Source organism: Cherax quadricarinatus, chromosome 22, assembly GCF_038502225.1.
Source record: "Cherax quadricarinatus isolate ZL_2023a chromosome 22, ASM3850222v1, whole genome shotgun sequence".
NCBI lineage: Eukaryota > Metazoa > Arthropoda > Malacostraca > Decapoda > Parastacidae > Cherax > Cherax quadricarinatus.
Window position 1 is genome coordinate 40,944,674 of NC_091313.1, and position 21,567 is coordinate 40,966,240.

Here is a 21,567-nt window from a genome sequence, read left to right on the forward strand (position 1 = left end):
TCTTCGAACATGGAGGCGCCTTGAAGGTAAGCGGGAGAAAAAATTTTGGCAACCCCTAATAACAATACAGCGATTTATAGTATCATAGTTTTATTTGTCTAAGACAAAACAAGTTTCTTTGTTGTCTGACACGTGCTTGAGGAATGCATTCACTTGTAACTCATTTATTAAAAGTGTTTCTATCTGTGGACGTTGATCCCTGAGATTACATGAATATTATGAGAGGACAACATACTTGTAGCGGTGGTACTATTATTAGTAACTGGTATGATTATTAGTAGACGGTGAAGGACGCTGTGAACTGGAGATGCGCTTATGTTATGGCTCTGTCACGTGGCAGTCTCGTGGAAAATATATAATGGAAAAATTATACACTACCAGCCAGTTGATTTTCAATGTAGTGCAAAGGTTATGAACTGAAGCCAACCAGAGATGAGGTAATCAGTCCTTCAGCCTTGAATAAGTGCTCAGTTCAGAAGCTTCGATCAGTCTAATGCAGAGGCAGGAAACTAGAGTCAAAAGTCATCGTCATAGGTAGAGGATATCTAGTTGAAGTGAAAACCTAACAACATGCGAATACAAAAACAATATAACACATATTCAGTGCTTGAATAACTTGATTGATGAAACGTTTCGCCCGCACAGTTGGCATCATCAGTCGAATACAGGCAATGTAATACTGGAGACAGTAAAATAATAAGTTTTGGCATGATCAGTTCATTAGACGTAATAGGAGGTCAGTCCTTGAAGCATAAAGAATAGCCATGCTGCCATACCTTATATTCAAGAACAGAGTTTGAGGGAAAATATGCTCAAAGGCAGGGAATTACCTGGAGTTTACCTGGCTATTGGCAATCCATTATCTCCCCAACTGAGCAATCTGATCCTAACGAACCTAGCCTCGAAAAACTCCATGTATATATATATATATATATATATATATATATATATATATATATATATATATATATATATATATATATATATATATATATATATATATATATAGTATACATAGACGGAAGTTAAAAGCGTCCTGATGGAGCCACTATGCTACTCTGGAAGGATAGAAAGCAGATTGCCTGGGACTACACCTGTGCCGCCACATTGGCAGACACCTACTTGCCATACTCCGTAGCTGAAGGGGGGTGGAGCTGCCAGCCACAAGGAAACCCAGAAGATCCGCAAATATGACGACCTTCCCCCTTGCTATAACTTCATCCCAATAGGGTCGGAGACCCTTGAAGCATGGGGTATGTGTGCTCTAAAGTTCCTCAAAGAGCTGGGTGAAAAGCTTATCATAGAAATCAAGGACTACAGGGCGACCAGCTTTCTCTTTCAGAGTGTTGTGGTCCAGAGAGAAAATTTCCCCTCTGGATCGCAACACTGAGTCTCTGAAAGCGGAAGCTGGCCGCCCTGTGGTCCTTGGTTTCTATGATGAGTTTTTCACCCAGATCTTTCAGGAACTTGCCCCATGCTCCAAGGGTCTCAGACCCTATTGGAATGAAGTTATAGCAGGGGGAAAGGTCGTCATATTTGCGGATCTTCTGGGTCTCCCTGTGGCTGGCAGCTCCACCCCCTTCAGCTACGGAGTATGGCAAGTAGGTGTCTGCCAATGTATATATATATATATATATATATATATATATATATATATATATATATATATATATATATATATATATATATATATATATATATATATATATATATATTATTTACCGTTTAAGCCAAATCGTCCAGTTTGGTTTACTTGTCAAAGATGCATTTTGCGAAATAATTGGAATGAAAATTTGTTTTTGCATAAATCAGCGGAATTCGATCTGAACATTACGAAAAACAGTATGTAACTGATTTTAAGTAATAGTAAATGAATTTATGTTAACCTATGATATATATAGCAGATTTTAGCTAAAAAAATACGTTTGTTTTAGGGAGGTTACGTGAGGTATCTGTGCTAGTTATAGACCCAAAATAAAAGTCTTTATATCATTGTCAATCAAAACAGATGATTTATCATTATGTAAGAAAATTTTTTGGACACACACACACACACACACACACACACACACACACACACACACACACACACACACACACACACACACACACACACACACAAAGTCATGAAGATTGGGGAGGGGCAAAGAAGACCGCAGACAGAGTATAGGTTAGGTGGACAAAGACTACAGACCTCACTCAGGGAGAAAGATCATGGGGTGACCATAACACCGAGCACGTCACCGGAGGCACACATCAACTAAATGACCGCTGCAGCATACGGGCGCCTGGCAAACCTGAGAATAGCGTTCCGATACCTTAATAAGGAATCGTTCAAGACACTGTACACTGTGTATGTTAGGCCCATACTGTAGTATGCAGCACCAGTCTAGAACCCACACCTGGTCAAGCACGTCAAGAAGTTAGAGAAAGTACAAAGGTTTGCAACAAGGCTAGCCCCAGAGTTCAGGGGAATGTCGTACGAGGAAAGGTTGAGGGAAATCGGACTGACGACACTGGAGGACAGAAGGGCCAGGGGAGACATGATAACGACATACAAGATACTGCGGGGAATAGACAAGGTGGACAGAGATAGGATGTTCAAGAGAGGGGACACAGAAACAAGGGGTCACAACTGGAAGCTGAAGACTCAGACGAGTCACAGGGACGTTAGGAAGCATTTCTTCAGTCATAGAGTCGTCAGGAAGTGGAATAGCCTAGCAAGTGAAGTAGTGGAGGCAGGAACCACACATAGTTTTAAGAAGAGGTATGACAAAGCTCAGGAAGCAGGGAGAGAGAGTACCTAGTAGCGATCAGTGAAGAGGCGGGGCCAGGAGCTGAGTCTCGACCCCTGCAACCACAATTAGGTAAGTACAATTAGGTGAGTACACACACACACACACACACAACCATAGGGAGATCGACTGGGAAAACCTGGAGCCTCACAGGGGTCCTGACACATGGAGAGCCAAAATGATGGATGTGGTGCTGGAAAACCTCATGCATCAGCACGTCAGGGACACTACCAGAGAGAGAGGGGAGGATGAACCAGCAAGACTGGACCTTGTGTTCACCCTGAGCAGTTCAGACATTGAGGACATCACATATGAGAGGCCCCTTGGAGCTAGCGATCACGTGGTTCTGAGTTTTGATTATATAATAGAGCTGCAAGTAGAGAGGGTAACAGGAGTCGACTGGGAAAAGCCAAACTATAAAAGGGGGGACTACACAGGTATGAGGAACTTCCTGCGGGAGGCTCAGTGGGACAAAGAACTGGTAGGAAAGTCAGTAAACGAAATGATGGAATATGTGACAACAAAATGTAAGGAGGAAGAGGAAAGGTTTGTTCCCAAGGGCAACAGAATCAATGGGAAGACCAAAGCGAGTCCTTGGTTTACCCGAAGGTGTAGGGAAGCAAAAACTAAGTGCATTAAAGACTGGAAGAGGTACAGAAGGCAAAGGACCCAGGAAAATAAGATCAGTCGATGAGCCAGAAACGAGTATGCACAGATAAGGAGGGAGGCCCAGTGTCAGTCAAAGACCAGGTGATCAGGCTAAGGAAAGAAAGCGGGGAACTCACACGAAATGATCAAGAGATGTGTGAGGAGCTCAACAAGAGATTTAAGGAAGTATTCACAGTGGAGATAGGAAGGACTCTTGGAAGACAGGACAGAGGGGGACACCAATAGGACACCAACAAGTGCTGGATGACATACACACAACTGAGGAGGAGGTGAGGAAGCTGCTAAGTGACCTTGATACCTCAAAGGCAATGGGACTGGACAACATCTCCCTGTGGGTCCTTAGAGAGGGAGCATAAATGCTGTATGTCCCATTAACCACAAACTTCAACACATCCCTTGAAACTGGGCAACTACCTGAGGTATGGAAGACGGCAAATGTAGTTCCCATTTTTAAAAAAAGGAGACAGAAATGAGGCACTAAACTACAGACCAGTGTCACTGACGTGTATAGTATGCAAAGTCATAGAGAAGATTATCAGGAGGAGAGTGGTGGAGCACCTGGAACGGAACAAAAGCATAAATGACAACCAGCATGGTTTCATGGAAGGCAAATTCTGTGTCACAAACCTTCTGGAGTTTTATGTAAAGTAACAGAAGTAAGAGATGAGAGAGAGGGGTGGGCTTATTGCATCTTCTTGGACTGCAAGAAGGCCTTCGACACAGTTCCTCACAAGAGATTAGTGAAGAAACTAGAGGACCAGGCGCGTATAACGGGAAGGGCACTTCAATGGATCAGAGAATACCTGACAGGGAGGCAACAACGAGTCATGGTACGTGATGAGGTATCACAGTGGGCACCTGTGATGAGCCGGGTCCCACAGGGGTCGGTCCTAGGACCAGTGCTATTTTTGGCATATGTGAATGACATGATGGAAGGGATAGACTCAGAGGTGTCCCTGTTCGCTGATGATGTGAAGTTAATGAGGAGAATTAAATCAGATGAGGATCAGGCAGGCCTTCAAAGAGACCTGGACAGGCTGGGCACATGGTCCAGCAAATGGCTTCTCGAATTCAACCCTGCCAAATGCAAAGTCATGAAGATCGGAGAAGGGCAAAGAAGGCCGCAGACAGAGTATAGGCTAGGTGGCCAATGACTGCAAACCTCGCTCAAGGAGAAAGATCTTGGCGTGAGTATAACACCGAACACGTCTCCGAAAGCACACATCAACCAGATAACTGCTGGAGCACATGGGCGCCTGGCAAACCTGAGGTTAGCATTCCGGTACCTAAGTAAGGAATCTTTCAAGACACTGTACACCGTGTACGTTAGGCCCATACTGGAGTATGCAGCACCTGTTTGGAACCCACACTTGATCAAGCACATCAAGAAATTAGAGAAAGTGCAAAGGTTTGCTGCAAGGTTAGTTCCAGAGCTAAGGGAAATGTCCTATGAAGAAAGGCTGAGGGAGATCGGCCTGACGACACTGGAGGACAGGAGGGATAGGGGAGACATGATAACGACATACAAAATACTGCGTGAAATAGACAGGGTGGACAGACAAGATGCTCCAGAGAAGGGACACAGAAACAATTGGTCACTCTTGGAAGTTGAAGACTCAGATGAGCCACAAGGATGTTAGGAAGCATTTCTTCAGTCACAGAGTGGTCAGGAAGTGGAACAGTCTGGTGAGCGAAGTAGTGGAGGCAGGAACCATACATAGCTTTAAGACGAGGTATGGTAAAGCTCATGGAGCAGGGAGAGAGAGGATCTAGTAGCGATCAGTGAAGAGGCGGGGCCAGGAGTACACACACACACACACACACAGACATACACACACACACACACACACAAACACACACACACACACACACACACACACACACACACACACACACACACACACACACACACACACACACACACACACACACACACACACACACACACACAAGCCAGTAGAAGTTATAACGATATCTACAGTGTAGATAAAATAACACGTTACTGTCATTTTAGTTTAGTCTCTCTAAGAAACATAAGATAATAAGCAAATACTGTATTTATAGTAGCGAAAAAACAGGGCACTGTCGAAGATCAGATAACGGTGTCAGGCCATCTAACAGTCGCGTCCAGTGGCAGCAAGTAGTCAGGTTGGTCTTGTATCGTATGTTTAAGGGTATTTGAGATGTTGTTGGTAGTAGCAGTTTAGAATACTTTAATACAGTGGTGCCTTATTAATATTGGATTCTCTCTAGATCAACTCTTCCTTGTTTCGGTTCCTGTGATGTTTCTCTTTAGATGTATGCAAGACACAATCATTGTTGTTGTTGTCTGTGTTGCGTGTATTTCCATGTTTTCAATCCCGTGGAAAGTGCAACATGATTTATGTTTGAAAAACATCGAGGAATCTTTCTATGCTTTCAGATTTTAAAGAGGTTTTAAAATTATCATTTATTTTATGAGTCTAAGAATTAAAACAAATGAATTTCAGGTGTGTTGTAGGCTTCCAAGGATGCGACTTCTTTTGGTGGTGTTGGTGGTGGTAGCGGTGATGCTGGGTGGTGGTACCGTGGGTCATCTGCCGCCCCGAGAGAAGTCATATAAAATTTTATTTCTTCTAATGGCATCCCCGATTAGCCACAGGAACGTCTTCATTCCTATAGCAGAGGCCTTGGCTGATCGCGGTCACCAGGTGAGTCAATTTATTACTATCTGCGCTAGTACAGTAGTCATTAAGTCAGCACCTGGTAAAATATTTTCTAAATATTAGGGATCTTCTCAGATTAAGCTGAGGGTTCCTGCTTTGAGTTTATAACCTCAGGACTGAAAATATTGGTGATGTAATTTAAAATATTAACATTAAGAATATTTTAAAGTTAATTTACAGCTGTATAACTTAATTAATATTAGGCAAAATACAAATGAAGAAGAGCAGCCAGAGATTCACTGTAAGAAGCTGCTTCATGCATATATGGGACATATGCACCTTCATAGCTACGTTTTTTCTCACTTGTTTATAACATTTCTGTCTTAATTCCATCTACTCCAGCTGCTTAACCCCCTTCCATTCTACCCACTGCCTCACTTGCCTTCACCAGACTAACGTCTGGTTCATCCTCACTTCCTGCCTCCCTTTCTTTACCAACATTAATATAATAAATAATATAATACCTTTATTTCTACAAGTACATGTACATGTACAGGCCTAGCGGACATCAGTGACAATCAGTGGACCCTCGGTTTTCGAGCGTTCCGGAAATTGAGTAATTTGGATTGAGAGCAGTTTTTTCAGCGAAATTTCGTCCCGGATTTCGAGTGTTTGAGACACGTCCACCCCGTCGGTGACGGCACAAAAGTTACTCCCTATGAAAGCAAAAGACTCATCAGGAGATACAACATTTCCCCGATGAAAAGCAGGGGCCCCACGAGTACACTGAGAGACAACACAATAAGTGACTGGGGCCCAAGACTGTTCAACTGTCTCCCAGCATACATATAGGGAATTACCAATAGACCCCTGGCTGTCATCAAGAAGGCACTAGACAGGCAACTAAAGTCAGTATCTGACCAACCGGGCTGTGGTTCATACGTCAGTTTGTGTGCAACCGGCAGTAACAGCCTGGTTGATCAGACCCTGATCCACCATGAGGCCTGGTCTCAGACCGAGCTGTGGGGGCATTGTCCCCTGAAACCCTCTTCAGGTAAACTCCAGGTAAACTCCCTCACACGTATCACACTCAGTCTGCCTATCTCTCGTTGAGTAAGGAATACTCTGCATGTTCATCCATTCATCCATTCATTTTGGTACTTGTTTATTGATTGTGACTGTGAAACAAGTCACCATGGGGCCAAAGGAAGCTAAAGGTGTGAAAGGGGTGAAAATGCTAACGAAACAGAGATCACAAACAATCGAGGATGTGGAGAAGTTGCTGTTGGTGTGGGTGAAAGAGAAACAGTTAATGGGAGATAGTATTTCGGAGGGGATAATTTGTGAGAAGGTATGGCAGTTGCATGCCGATCTCGTGAACAAAATGTCTGGAATGAGTGCTGCTGTTAGTGAATTTAAGGCCAGCAAAGGCTGGTTTGAGAGATTTAACAAGCGTAGTGGCATACACAGTGAAGTCCTTATAGAGGGGGATTCCCCTTCCAAACAATAAATCCTCCCTCTCTCCTCCTCCCTGTCTTCCATACACCAAGAAGAGTCTTCAATATAGGTATGTAATGTTTATACTATTTATTTATATTTATTTATAATTGTTTTGTGTAGGTAAAACTATAGTTAATCTTTAAAAAATTATTTTTATGTGAATATTTTTGGGTGTGTGGAACGGATTAATTGGGTTTACATTATTTTTTATGAGAAATATTAATTTGATTTTCGAATATTTCGGATTTAGAGCAACCTTTTGGAACAGATTAAGCTCGAAAACCGAGGGTCCACTGTACTACTATATAGAAAGCCACTTGTTATACCTGGAGAGGGTTTAGGGGGTCAATGCCTCCAAAACCCTGGTGGATCAGGGCCTGATCAATCAGGCTATTACTGTTGACCGCATGTAAAAAGACGTATGAACCACAGCCCAGCTGATTAGGTACTGACTTTAGTTGCCTGTCCAGCACCTTCTTGAAGAGAGCCAGGGATGGATTGGTAATCCCCCTTATGTATACTGGGAAGTAGTTGAACAGTCTTGGGCCCCTGACACTTATTGCATTGTTAGGTAAGACACATATGCAACAGTTAGGTATCTTTATTTCGAAACGTTTCGCCTACACAGTAGGCTTCTTCAGTCGAGTACATAAAAGTTGATAGAAGCAGAAGATACTTGAAGACGATGTAATCAGTCCATCACCCTTAAAGTTTTGAGGTGGTCAGTCCCTCAGTCTGGAGAAGAGCATTGTTCCATAGTATGAAACAATATGGAGATGAAGTGACAGGATGGAGCCTTATATAGCGCCATATTGTTTCATACTTTGGAACAATGCTCTTCTCCAGACTGAGGGACTGACCACCTCAAAACTTTAAGGGTGATGGACTGATTACATCGTCTTCAAGTATCTTCTGCTTCTATCAACTTTTCTGTACTCGACTGAAGAAGCCTACTGTGTAGGCGAAACGTTTCGAAATAAAGATACCTAACTGTTGCATATGTGTCTTACCTAACAACCTGTCGGTATTTTATACCATTTTAATGTTCACTTATTGCATTGTCTCTTATCGTCCTAATGGCTCCCCTGCTTTTCATTAGGGGGATGTTTCATCACCTGCCGAGTCTTCTGCTTTTATAGGGAGTGATTTTCATGCGCAAATTTAGTACTAATACCTCTAGGAATTTCAAAGTGCATATAATCATGTATCTCTCCCTCCTGTGTTCCAGGGAAAACAAGTTGAGGAACTTCGACCATTCCCAGTAATTTAGGTGTTTTATCTCACTTATGCACGCCGTGAAGGTTCTCTGTAATTTTCTAGATCAGCAGTTTCACCTGCCTTGAAAGGTGCTGTTAGTGTGCAGCAATATTCCAGCTTAGTTAGAACAAGCGACCTGAAGAGTGCCATCATGGGCTTGGCATCTCTAGTTTTGAAGGTTCTCATTATCCATCCTGTCATTTTTTTCTAGCAGATGTGATTGATACAATGTTATGGTCTTTGAAAGTGAGATCCTCTGACATTATCACTCCCAGGCCCTTTATATTAGTTTTTTGCTCTATTGTGTGGTTGGAATTTGCTTTATACTGCGATATAGATTTAATTTCCTCGCGTTTTCCATATCGGAATAATTGCAATTTCTCTTCAGTGAACTTCATTTTTTTTTTTTTGCGTCCCATTTAAAGATATGATTGATGTCCTCCTAGAGTCTAGCATTGTCTTCAATGGAGAACATTGTCATGGAAATTCGGGTGTCATCTGCATAGTGCTGTGGCTTACATCCCTGTCTGTGTCAGATATGAGGATGAGGAACAGGATGGGAGCAAGTACTGTGCCTTGTGGAATGGAACTTTTCACAGTAGCTGCCCCAGACATTGTTAACTACTGCTCTTTGTGTTCTATTTGTTAGGAAACTATAGATCCATCTACCAACTTTTCCTGTTATTCCTTTATCACGCATTTTGTGTGCTAATACACCATGGTTACACTTGTCAAAGGCCTTCGCAAAATCTGTGTATACTGCATTTGCATTTTCTTTGTCTTCATAAGCATCCAGGACCTTGTCATCGTGGTAGAGTAGTTTGGACAGGTAGGATATAAAAGGTAAGTGGTTGGGCCACTTACCTTTTATATCCTACCTCTCTCCCCCCTCCCACCCTTTTCCAATATTTCTATCCTTACCCATCCTTCTTCCTTACCCATCTTACCAAAGCTCTGGTCATAAGAAGAAGAAGAAGGAGTCAGGGTCATCTACAGAGGCAGAGGACAAAGTCGTTACTGGGACTTTATTTGGATAATTAAATGCTTTAATCTGATTTATGTGGTATGTTTTACTCTTTGAGGGCTTATTAAGGGAAGCTACCACATAATTTACATCAGATAGTTTACTTATAATTTGCATAGGTCCTATAAATCTAGCTTTTAAGGTGTGGCCAAGTATAGGTTCCTGCACCAGCACCTTCTCTCCTGGACTGAAGGAGTGAAAATTTGAGTTTCTGTCATACCTCTGTTTCATAGTGTTTTGACGGGCCACCTGCAACCTTGAAGAAAGGTTGTAGAGTGTTATGCAAGTGTCTTCTCCCATCCATCCTTCCTTGAGCACTAGCAGAGGACCTTGTACGTTGTGCCCAAAAATTAGCTCAAATGAACTGTACCCTGTGGACTCCTGCACAGTTTCTCTTATTGCGAACAACAACAGAGGAAGCGAATCATCCCAGTCTGTAGGGAAATGCATGCAATAAGTTTTCATCATGGTTTTTAATGTTTGATGAAATCTTTCCAAGGTGCCTTGGGAATGTGGATGATAGGCGGTGGATAATTTATGAGTTATTCCTCACCTAGTTAATGCTACCTTAAACGCTTTGGCAGTAAAATTAGTACCCTGGACACTCTGAATAGACTTACGAATGCCAAAATAGGATATAAATTTAGTTTGGGCTTTAAGAATAGCTTTGTATTGATACTGCGCATTGGGACTGCTTCTGGATACCTTGTAGCTTTGTCCATGATAGTGAACAAGTACCGGTTTAAAGACTTGGATTTTGGTAATGGACCCACACAGTTAATGATAAACTCTGCAAACGGTTCTCCGTCTGCAGGTATGGGATGGAGTGGTGCAGGTTTAATGGGGTGTCCAGGTTTTCTTACTTGCTGACATTCCCTACAAAAGTGGATGTGATTCTTCACATCTTGCCTTATTTTTGGCCAGTGAAATTTTTAGTATTCTATTCGAGGTTTTTGTAATTCTTAAATAACCTCCTAACGAAGAATTGTGGACTACATTTAAAATTTGTGATCTAAACATTTTAGGAACTACCAATCGATCTGTCTTTTGGCTTCCCTCTTCCTCCTTACCAGTCTCTGTGCAGATCAATAAATCGTTTTTTATATTATATTTGACTGGTTGATCTGAGTGGGATTCACCCATGGCTGCCTGAAAAGCAAAGTTTAATGAAGGATCTTTTTGCTGTTCTTCTCAACAGGACAGTCCCTTGGGCATGGAAACAGAGATAACTGGCAATCCTGCAACCCTTGAATAGGAAGGCTTGATCTGGGTTTGTTCACTAAATTTACGAGGCTCTGGCCAGTTTTCCTTATAAAACAAAGAGTCATCCAAGGATGGGTAAGCATTCTCAACAGACATTCATTGGGATTTTGCCCGAGTTATGGCCAACATTGGAGAAGAATTAGTCACTATAGGTTCTGGACATTTTGTGTTATTACCCAGTAATAACACGACATCTTTCATAGGAAATCCCTCTGAAACACCTACAGTCAAATATCCAGTGTAATATTTACTCTGCACGTATATTCTATGTAAAGGGTCAGAAAATACCGCTTCTCCAAATGCTACTAAAAGAACTGAAAAGCGCAATGAGGTTTTTTCAGAGAGGACAAGTACCCCCTCTCTTATAAGGGAACAATAAGCCCTGGTATCCCCAAATGTTCTTACATCGGCTTTCTCTGAATTCTTCTGAAGGGAGACATGACAAGTACTGTAGTATGGGGCCATACCACACTCTACTTTTTCCTGGTTCATCTCAAAAGGGAGGATATTTATTTTACCTAAAGGTTGAATATTTTACCTAAAGGTTGGGGATTAACTGAGCAGTTAACTTTAACATGACCGGGTTTAAAAACCATGAAAGCAGGTCACCTCACTTTTTACTTTGGCTCCCTGTTGATTTTGTGGCTGGTGTCACTCTGTGTACTGGCGTCGTGGTTCACCATGTTGACCATGAGTTTGAAGTTGTCGCTCACCAGGTTGGCCACGAGTATGATATCGTGGCTCACCAGATGACTTAGTTGGTTGGCGTCGTCGTTTACTTTTGTCCTGCCACTTTGTCCTCCAGTCAGAAACTCATCTCTGATGATCTCTAATCATGCCAGGCTGTTGGGAAGAAAGATTAAACTGCTTGGACAAGGAGTGATTAGCCTCAAAAGTGTCAGCCAGTCTGGTTGCTTCCAATGCAGTGGTCAATGAATGATCTTCAAGAAAGACTAACCTCTGGTCCAACAGATTCCAGCACATGGACACGGGGGTCGTCCCACAGTTACTAAAAACAACAGACATAGCCCCACTCCACAAAGGGGGCAGTAAAGCAACAGCAAAGAACTATAGACCAATAGCACTAACATCCCATATCATAAAAATCTTTGAAAGGGTCCTAAGAAGCAAGATCACCACCCATCTAGAAACCCATCAGTTACACAACCCAGGGCAACATGGGTTTAGAACAGGTCGCTCCTGTCTGTCTCAGCTATTGGATCACTACGACAAGGTCCTAAATGCACTAGAAGACAAAAAGAATGCAGATGTAATATATACAGACTTTGCAAAAGCCTTCGACAAGTGTGACCATGGCGTAATAGCGCACAAAATGCGTGCTAAAGGAATAACAGGAAAAGTCGGTCGATGGATCTATAATTTCCTCACTAACAGAACACAGAGAGTAGTCGTCAACAGAGTAAAGTCCGAGGCAGCTACGGTGAAAAGCTCTGTTCCACAAGGCACAGTACTCGCTCCCATCTTGTTCCTCATCCTCATATCCGACATAGACAAGGATGTCAGCCACAGCACCGTGTCTTCCTTTGCAGATGACACCCGAATCTGCATGACAGTGTCTTTCATTGCAGACACTGCAAGGCTCCAGGCGGACATCAACCAAATCTTTCAGTGGGCTGCAGAAAACAATATGAAGTTCAACGATGAGAAATTTCAATTACTCAGATATGGTAAACATGAGGAAATTAAATCTTCATCAGAGTACAAAACAAATTCTGGCCACAAAATAGAGCGAAACACCAACGTCAAAGACCTGGGAGTGATCATGTCGGAGGATCTCACCTTCAAGGACCATAACATTGTATCAATCGCATCTGCTAGAAAAATGACAGGATGGATAATGAGAACCTTCAAAACTAGGGAGGCCAAGCCCATGATGACACTCTTCAGGTCACTTGTTCTATCTAGGCTGGAATATTGCTGCACACTAACAGCACCTTTCAAGGCAGGTGAAATTGCCGACCTAGAAAATGTACAGAGAACTTTCATGGCGCGCATAACGGAGATAAAACACCTCAATTACTGGGAGCGCTTGAGGTTCCTAAACCTGTATTCCCTGGAACGCAGGAGGGAGAGATACATGATTATATACACCTGGAAAATCCTAGAGGGACTAGTACCGAACTTGCACACGAAAATCACTCACTATGAAAGCAAAAGACTTGGCAGACGATGCAACATCCCCCCAATGAAAAGCAGGGGTGTCACTAGCACGTTAAGAGACCATACAATAAGTGTCAGGGGCCCGAGACTGTTCAACTGCCTCCCAGTACACATAAGGGGGATTACCAACAGACCCCTGGCAGTCTTCAAGCTGGCACTGGACAAGCACCTAAAGTCAGTTCCTGATCAGCCGGGCTGTGGCTCGTACGTTGGTTTGCGTGCAGCCAGCAGCAACAGCCTGGTTGACCAGGCTCTGATCCACCAGGAGGCCTGGTCACAGACCGGGCCGCGGGGGCGTTGACCCCCGGAACTCTCTCCAGGTAAACTCCAGGTAAACATTATCCACCAAAAGTAGCTGAACTAGGTCGCTGAAGTTGGCAACACCACTTGCCTTGTAACCACTTAGTGAAGGCTTTGGACAGCTGTCTTATAAAGTCTACATAAGATTGGCCCAGCTGACGCTTGCCCAATTAGAATTCCCTCCTGTACTTGGCGGGAATATACTGATATGCTCCAAGAACCGTTGTTTTAACAACCTGATAATTAACAAATTCTTCATTATTTAAAACAGCTGTGAACTCTTGTGCTTTTCCATAAAACATTGTATGCACTAATGCTGCCCAATGCTCCTCAAGCCACCTTAATGTTCGAGCCTGGTTTTCAAATGCCTCGAAAAACTGTTCAGGCTCGACTTCAACAAAACGAGGAACTAGCCGCACTGCCTTCTGCACACTAAAGTAGTCATCCACAGTCTGCTTAATTTGCCTCCTCTCCTTTTCTTTATCAAACTCTTCCTTAGCAAATGCTCGCTGCTCCCTCGTTGTTTCAAGATTGAGTTTGGCTAACTCAGGCACCAATGAAGCAGACCCACTCTGAGACAAGCCCGGTGCACCACCTACTTCACGAGGCTGCTGGTCTGATTGCTCTGGTGTTATCCTTCCAACATTACGAAGGAACCTAAGCGTAGATCGGCGATTAACAGCTCCTGTAGCGGGAGATACTGCAGTTTGGTGTGCCATAGATGCTTCAACCCTTAACTTTGTACGAATAATATTATAAAGCTGTGCAGCAGTGAAAGTTTGTTGACATTCTATGCCAATAGAACATAAGAACATAAGAGAGAAGGAACACTGCAACAGGCCTACTGACCTGTTGCAGTGTGGAAGTGGCCTGACCACCTAGTCAGGCCACTTCCACTTAAAGAAGGAGCAAGGCACCAGACCTGGTAGCCCAAGCTAGTCAGGTCCAACTCACACCCACCCACACCCACCCACACCCACCCACACCCACCCACACCCACTCATGTATTTATCCAACCTATTTTTAAAACTACACAAGGTCTTAGCTTCTATGACGGTACTCGGGAGTTTGTTCCACTCATTCACAACTCTATTACCAAACCAGTGCTTTCCTAAGTCCTTCCTGAATCTAAATTTTTCCAACTTGAAACCATTGCTTCGAGTCCTGTCTTGGCTGGATATTTTCAGCACGCTATTTACTTCCCCTTTATTTATTCCTGTTTTCCATTTATACACCTCAATCACATCCCCCCTAATTCTATGCCTTTCTAGAGAGTGCAGATTCAGAGCCCTCAGTCTATCCTCATAGGGAAGATTTCTGATACATGGGATCAGCTTTGTCATCCTCCTCTGTACGTTTTCCAGTGCATTTATATCCATTCTGTAATGTGGTGGCCAGAACTGTGCAGCATAATCTAAATGAGGCCTAACCAAGGATTTATAGAGTTGAAGAACAACCTGAGGACTTCTATTATTTATACTTCTTGATATGAAGCCAAAGATTCTGTTAGCTTTATTGCAAACACTTATGCACTGTTGTCTTGGTTTCAGATTACTGCTGACCAGAACTCCTAAATCCTTTTCAGTTTATAAGTGGCATGGTTATTGTCCTGTCCAACATTTAGCACTTTGCATTTGTCTATATTAAACTGCATCTGCCACTTCTCCGACCACTGCATCAGTCTATTCAAATCTCCTGGATTGCACTAATGTCCTTAATAGAATGAATTGGACGGCCTATTTTGGTGTCATCAGCAAATTTGCTTATGTCGCTATTTATTCCCTCATCTATATCGTTTATGTAAATTGTGAACAACAAGGGTCCCAACACTGACCCCTGTGGAACATCGCTTGTGACGTGCCCCCATTCTGATTTCTCCCCATTTATGCAAACTCTTTGCTACCTATTTGTGAACCACGCCTTTACCCAGGAAAAAATTTCTCCTATTCCATGTGCCTTAAGTTTCCTCAAAAGTCTCTGATGTGGAGCTCTACCGAAATCCTTACTGAAGTCCATATACACAACATCATATTCGTTACCATGATCTATCTCCTCAAACACCTTGGCGAAAAAAGTTAGCAAATTCGTAAGACAGGAACGACCTTTAGTAAAACCGTGTTGAGATTCATTTATCAATTTATGCCTATCAAGATGGCTACGAATTGCCTCGGCAGTTATTGATTCCATAAATTTTCCCACTATGGAAGTAAGGCTTATTGGTCTATAGTTCGAAGCCAAGGACCTGTCACCTGCCTTGTAAATAGGTATTACATTTGCCATTTTCCACTTATCAGGCACTATGCCAGTTTGTAGTGATATGTTGAAAAGATTAGCCGAAGGTTTGCAAATTTTCTCTTTACATTCCTTTAACACCCTTGCAAACAATTCACCAGGTCCTGTGGATTTGTTAGGTTTTAATTTCTCTATTTGTCTGAGGACCATGTCACTAGTTACTGCAATCGTGCAGAGTTTATTATCGCCATGTTCTACATAATTTATTATTTCTGGAATTTCGCTAGTATCTTCCTGAGTAAAAACTGAGAGGAAGTAAGAATTGAAAATTTCACACATATCCCTATCACTGTCAGTGATCTGACCAGAGCTACTCTTAAGTGGGCCTATCTTGTCTCTAATCTTACTTCTGTATACCTGAAAGAACCCTTTTGGGTTAGTCTTTGAATCCCTTGCGACCTTAGCCTCATAATCCCTTTTTGCTTCTCTTATTCCTTTTTTTTATTTCTCTTTTTAATTGAATATATTGATTTCTTAACTGCCCATCCCGTCTTTTGATACGCCTAAAAATGCCTCTCTTTTGACCAGTGAGATGTTTTAATCTATTGTTGATCCATTTGGGATAATTTTTTTTAGATCTAATTCCCTACTAGGAACAAAAGTTTACTGAGCAGCTAGAACTATGCTCTGAAAAACGTCATATTGGCAACCAACACCACCTACCTGACCCATAGTCAGATCATCCCAATTTAGCCCACCCAGGTAGTTTTTCAGTCCCATGAAATCAACCAATCGAAAGTCTGGGACAGAGACTTGATTACAGTTTACTGGGTAATTCCATAATATACTGAAACTAAGTGATTTGTGATCACTTTCCCCAAGCTCATCATAAACCTCAAGATTATTAATTAATGAATCTTTGTTGGCAGGCAGTAAATCGAATGAGCAATTCGCCAGCAGTGCTGTAGAGATAGTTTGGGCAGATTTAGTAGAGTATATTCAGACATCAATCGCCTGACCTATGTAGGTGGCATTAATTAACGCAACGTAACACGCTGTTTGTAATGCACGCAGCAAGCAGCAATAGCACAGTATGACTTGCGGGGTACACACACACAGTAGCAATTCTGACATGCAATAATGAAATCAATTGCAAGGCTGACACGCAATATCGAAAATGACAGCAAGGTTGATATGCAATGCCAAAAGCGATAGCAAGGTAATTTGAATAATTCTAAGACTAGCTCCAGCTCCCGGACATAGCTTCCATATTACGAACACAGGTAAAGAATGGCCTGTAACCTGATTGTAATGGGTTTTTTGAAGCAAAACAAACTCAGCAGTAATATTTAACTTGTATTTCCTTCACCATATATATATATATATATATATATATATATATATATATATATATATATATATATATATATATATATATATATATATATATATATATATATAATATATAATTATGTACATTTATGTACACTATGTAAAGGAGTTGAATATAAGTGTACTACACGGTGACAAAGAATGGCAAAACAGAAGCCAGAGAGAGAGCACCGTAATCAACCAGCTGCTAGGCAAGTCTGGCAAATGCTGATGGTGTGTGAACCACATCACCTCAGCATTTGGCAGACTCGCCTGTGATTGGACAATGAACCAAGGTACTGATTTAACAACAGGTACCCTAAAAAATCGTTCAACCCTTAGCACCCGGTTTACTGGTTGGGAGGCAGCCTATATGGGAGTGTGTACAAATGCCGAATAAATGTAACATACTTGTTGCATGCCACATTTCAGGGCGGCGGCAGCAAGTACCAAGAGCAGACATGTTGGGACCCAAAAGATGGTGAACTATGCCTGGCCAGGATGAAGCCAGAGGAAACTCTGGTGGAGGTCCGTTGCATTTTCCTGTCATATGGGCACGGCATTTTCTGGGGTAGTTAAAGTTGCACATCCCACCTGTTTTTCCAGATATTCCATGCTTGTAGATACCAAAGACATAGAATTTGCATAGGTTTAATTTCTGTTTGCCTTAGTTTTTTTGTGGCTGCATTCCCTGCTGGTGGAAATAAATGGTATAAAATATTGACACAATGGAAATATAAACACATAAGCAATATAATGTGATCCTTTATTTACAACGTTTCGCCCACACAGTGGGCTTCATCAAGTCACAGACAGATCTACCTGGGTGAAAGGTACGTGAGGATTTATAGGGTGGAGTCAGGTGGAGAATGCTACATATGACAATCTTCCGAGGAGGGTGATAGAGTCTAGGACCTTGGGTAATTGTTCAACCTCTTTATAAGCTACCCAAAGTCTTAGACTCTATCACTCTACTCGGAAGATTGCCACATGCAGCATTCTCCACCTGGCTCCATCCTATAAATACTCACGTACCTTTCACCCAGGTAGATCTGCTTGTGACTTGATAAAGTCCACTGTGTGGGTAAAACGTTGCCAATAAAGGATCACATTATTTTGCTTATGTGTTTATATTTCCATTCCCTACCAGTGTATGTTTTTCTGACTCCTTACTATCTTCAGCACTTGTATTAACAAGTGCTGAAGAGAGTAAGGAGTATTTTATCTTCACTATTCATTGGGGCATCATCCCCTTGTTTACTATCTCCAGTGGCATTGCTAGTTTGCAACTTTGAGGGTTGCATATCCTTGTCTACACCTGTTTCCCCAGCACCCAGCCCCACCTGTTGTCCCAGGATTCGACCCACACCTGTCGACTAACACCCAGGTACCCAGTTTTACTGATGGGTGAACATGCACAACCGATGTAAGGAAACACATCCAGTGTTTGCACCCTTTGCCGGGAATCAAACCCGGACCCTCACCGTATGAAGAGAGAGCTTTTGCTACAAGGCCACGGCCCAACAATTTTTTTAAATATTCTCTTCATCTTCTGAGTACCAACACTTCTGTTTTTAACTGCTAAATTCATTTGTTCCTTAAGTTTCCAAGATTTATTATCATCAGCTCTCCGTCTGCATTCTCTCGTTACTCTTTTAACGTTTTTTTTTTACTCTCCACATACCCGCCCTCCGTATATCACTTCTGCATTGTTAAAACCCTTCATATACAAACTTTTTTTCCATTACCACCCTCTTCATCTCATAGCTCCTCTTGTACCCGGACCCCTATACTCACAAACTTCTCCTGCACACTCTAAAGCTGCATTTTTAATCTGCCCTATTCCTCTATAACACTCTTCATTACCTGTGCTCTTTTTAACCCATCTTTCTCCCAGTAGTTGTTTATACTTGACCCTTAACCATCTCTTCTGATTTATGAACATTCACTTCTCTTTGTACCCTCATATTCCTCTTACTCTCACTCTAGTTACTACTAAACAATGATCTGAGAGGTCCAGAGGTCTACCTAACAACTTTTTATTTACTAATACAAAGTCCAACAAACTGTTATCATCACAACCTATCATAATAATAATAATAATAATAATAATAATAATAATAATAATAATAATAATAATAATAATAATATGCTTATTTACTACCAGTACATGTACAAGGTATACAGTCCTAGCTGACATCACTGACATGCTACTATATAGAAAGTCTCCTGTCATGCAAAGCATTTCGGACAGATTAAGTCAGTTTTGTCCCAGGATGCTACCATGTTAACGAACGAAATGTTAACGAACTGACAATTATAAAACTTGATAAACGTTTGTAATACAGTAATAGTGGCAGCTTAAGATAAGATGAGATAAGATTTCGTTCGGATTTTTAACTCCGGAGGATTAGCCACTCAGGAAAACCCTAGAAAGTCAGTGCGTCATCGAGGACTGTCTAACAAAATTCCATTGGGGTCCTTAATCTTGTCCCTCAGGATGCGACCCACACCAGTCGACTAACACCCAGGTACCTATTTGCTGCTAGGTGAACAGAACTACAGGTGTTTACCTGGAGTTTACCTGGAGAGAGTTCCGGGGGTCAACGCCCCCGCGGCCCGGTCTGTGACCAGGCCTCCTGGTGGATCAGAGCCTGATCAACCAGGCTGTTGCTGCTGGCTGCACGCAAACCAACGTACGAGCCACAGCCCGGCTGGTCAGGAACCGACTTTAGGTGCTTGTCCAGTGCCAGCTTGAAGACTGCCAGGGGTCTGTTGGTAATCCCCCTTATGTATGCTGGGAGGCAGTTGAACAGTCTTGGGCCCCTGACACTTATTGTATGGTCTCTTAACGTGCTAGTGACACCCCTGCTTTTTATTGGGGGGATGTTGCATCGTCTGCCAAGTCTTTTGCTTTCGTAGTGAGTGATTTTCGTGTGCAAGTTCGGTACTAGTCCCTCTAGGATTTTCCAGGTGTATATAATCATGTATCTCTCCCGCCTGCATTCCAGGGAATACAGGTTCAGGAACCTCAAGCACTCCCAGTAATTGAGGTGTTTTATCTCCGTTATGCGCACTGTGAAGGTTCTCTGTACATTTTATAGGTCAGCAATTTCACCTGCCTTGAAAGGTGCTGTTAGTGTGCAGCAATATTCCAGCCTAGATAGAACAAGTGACCTGAAGAGTGTCATCATGGGCTTGGCCTCCCTAGTTTTGAAGGTTCTCATTATCCATATTGTCATTTTTCTAGCAGATGCGATTGATACAATGTTATGGTCCTTGAAGGTGAGATCCTCCGACATGATCACTCCCAGGTCTTTGACGTTGGTGTTTCGCTCTATTTTGTGGCCAGAATTTGTTTTGTACTCTGATGAAGATTTAATTTCCTCGTGTTTACCATATCTGAGTAATTGAAATTTCTCATCGTTGAACTTCATATAGTTTTCTGCAGCCCACTGAAAGATTCGGTTGATGTCCGCCTGGAGCCTTGCATTGTCTGTAATGCAAGACACTGTCATGCAGATTCGGGTGTCATCTGCAAAGGAAGACACGGTGCTGTGGCTGACATCCTTGTCTATGTCGGATATGAGGATGAGGAACAAGATGGGAGCGAGTACTGTGCCTTGTGGAACAGAGCTTTTCACCGTAGCTGCCTCGGACTTTACTCTGTTGACGACTACTCTCTGTGTTCTGTTAGTGAGGAAATTATAGATCCATCGACCGACTTTTCCTGTTATTCCTTTAGCACGCATTTTGTGCGCTATTACGCCATGGTCATACTTGTCGAAGGCTTTTGCAAAGTCTGTATATATTACATCTGCATTCTTTTTATCTTCTAGTGCATTTAGGACCTTGTCGTAGTGATCCAATAGTTGAGGCAGACAGGAGCGACCTGTTCTAAACCCATGTTGCCCTGGGTTGTGTAATTGATGGGTTTCTAGATGGGTGGTGATCTTGCTTCTTAGGACCCTTTCAAAGATTTTTATGATATGGGATGTTAGTGCTATCGGTCTGTAGTTCTTTGCTGTTGCTTTACTGCCCCCTTTGTGGAGTGGGGCTATGTCTGTTGTTTTTAGTAACTGTGGGACGACCCCCGTGTCCATGCTCCCTCTCCATAGGATGGAAAAGGCAGTTCTTGATGAACACGGAGTTCCATGAGTCTGGCCCTGGGGCAGAGTGCATGGGCATGTCATTTATCGCCTGTTCGAAGTCATTTGGCGTCAGGATAACATCGGATAGGCTTGTGTTAACCAAATTTTGTGGCTCTCTCATAAAAAATTAATTTTGATCTTCGACTCTCAGTCTGGTTAGCGGCTTGCTAAAAACTGAG

The 21,567-nt window shown here is 42.4% G+C and overlaps 1 protein-coding gene across 2 annotated transcripts in view; it reads left to right on the top strand.

Annotated features, from left to right (window-relative positions):
* LOC128689827 (UDP-glycosyltransferase UGT5) overlaps positions 1 to 21,567 on the top strand; it is a 107,802-nt gene that overhangs the window by 9,664 nt on the left and 76,571 nt on the right. The window contains exons 1-2 of one of the 2 annotated variants that reach the window (XM_053778317.2): positions 5,595 to 5,612; positions 5,954 to 6,154. In XM_053778317.2, the coding sequence (XP_053634292.1) occupies positions 5,975 to 6,154 (180 nt within the window). In that variant the 5' untranslated portion in view covers positions 5,595 to 5,612; positions 5,954 to 5,974. Of the gene's footprint in view, positions 1 to 5,594; positions 5,613 to 5,953; positions 6,155 to 21,567 lie in introns of those variants that run through there. The other variant, XM_053778318.2, reaches the window with a different exon arrangement.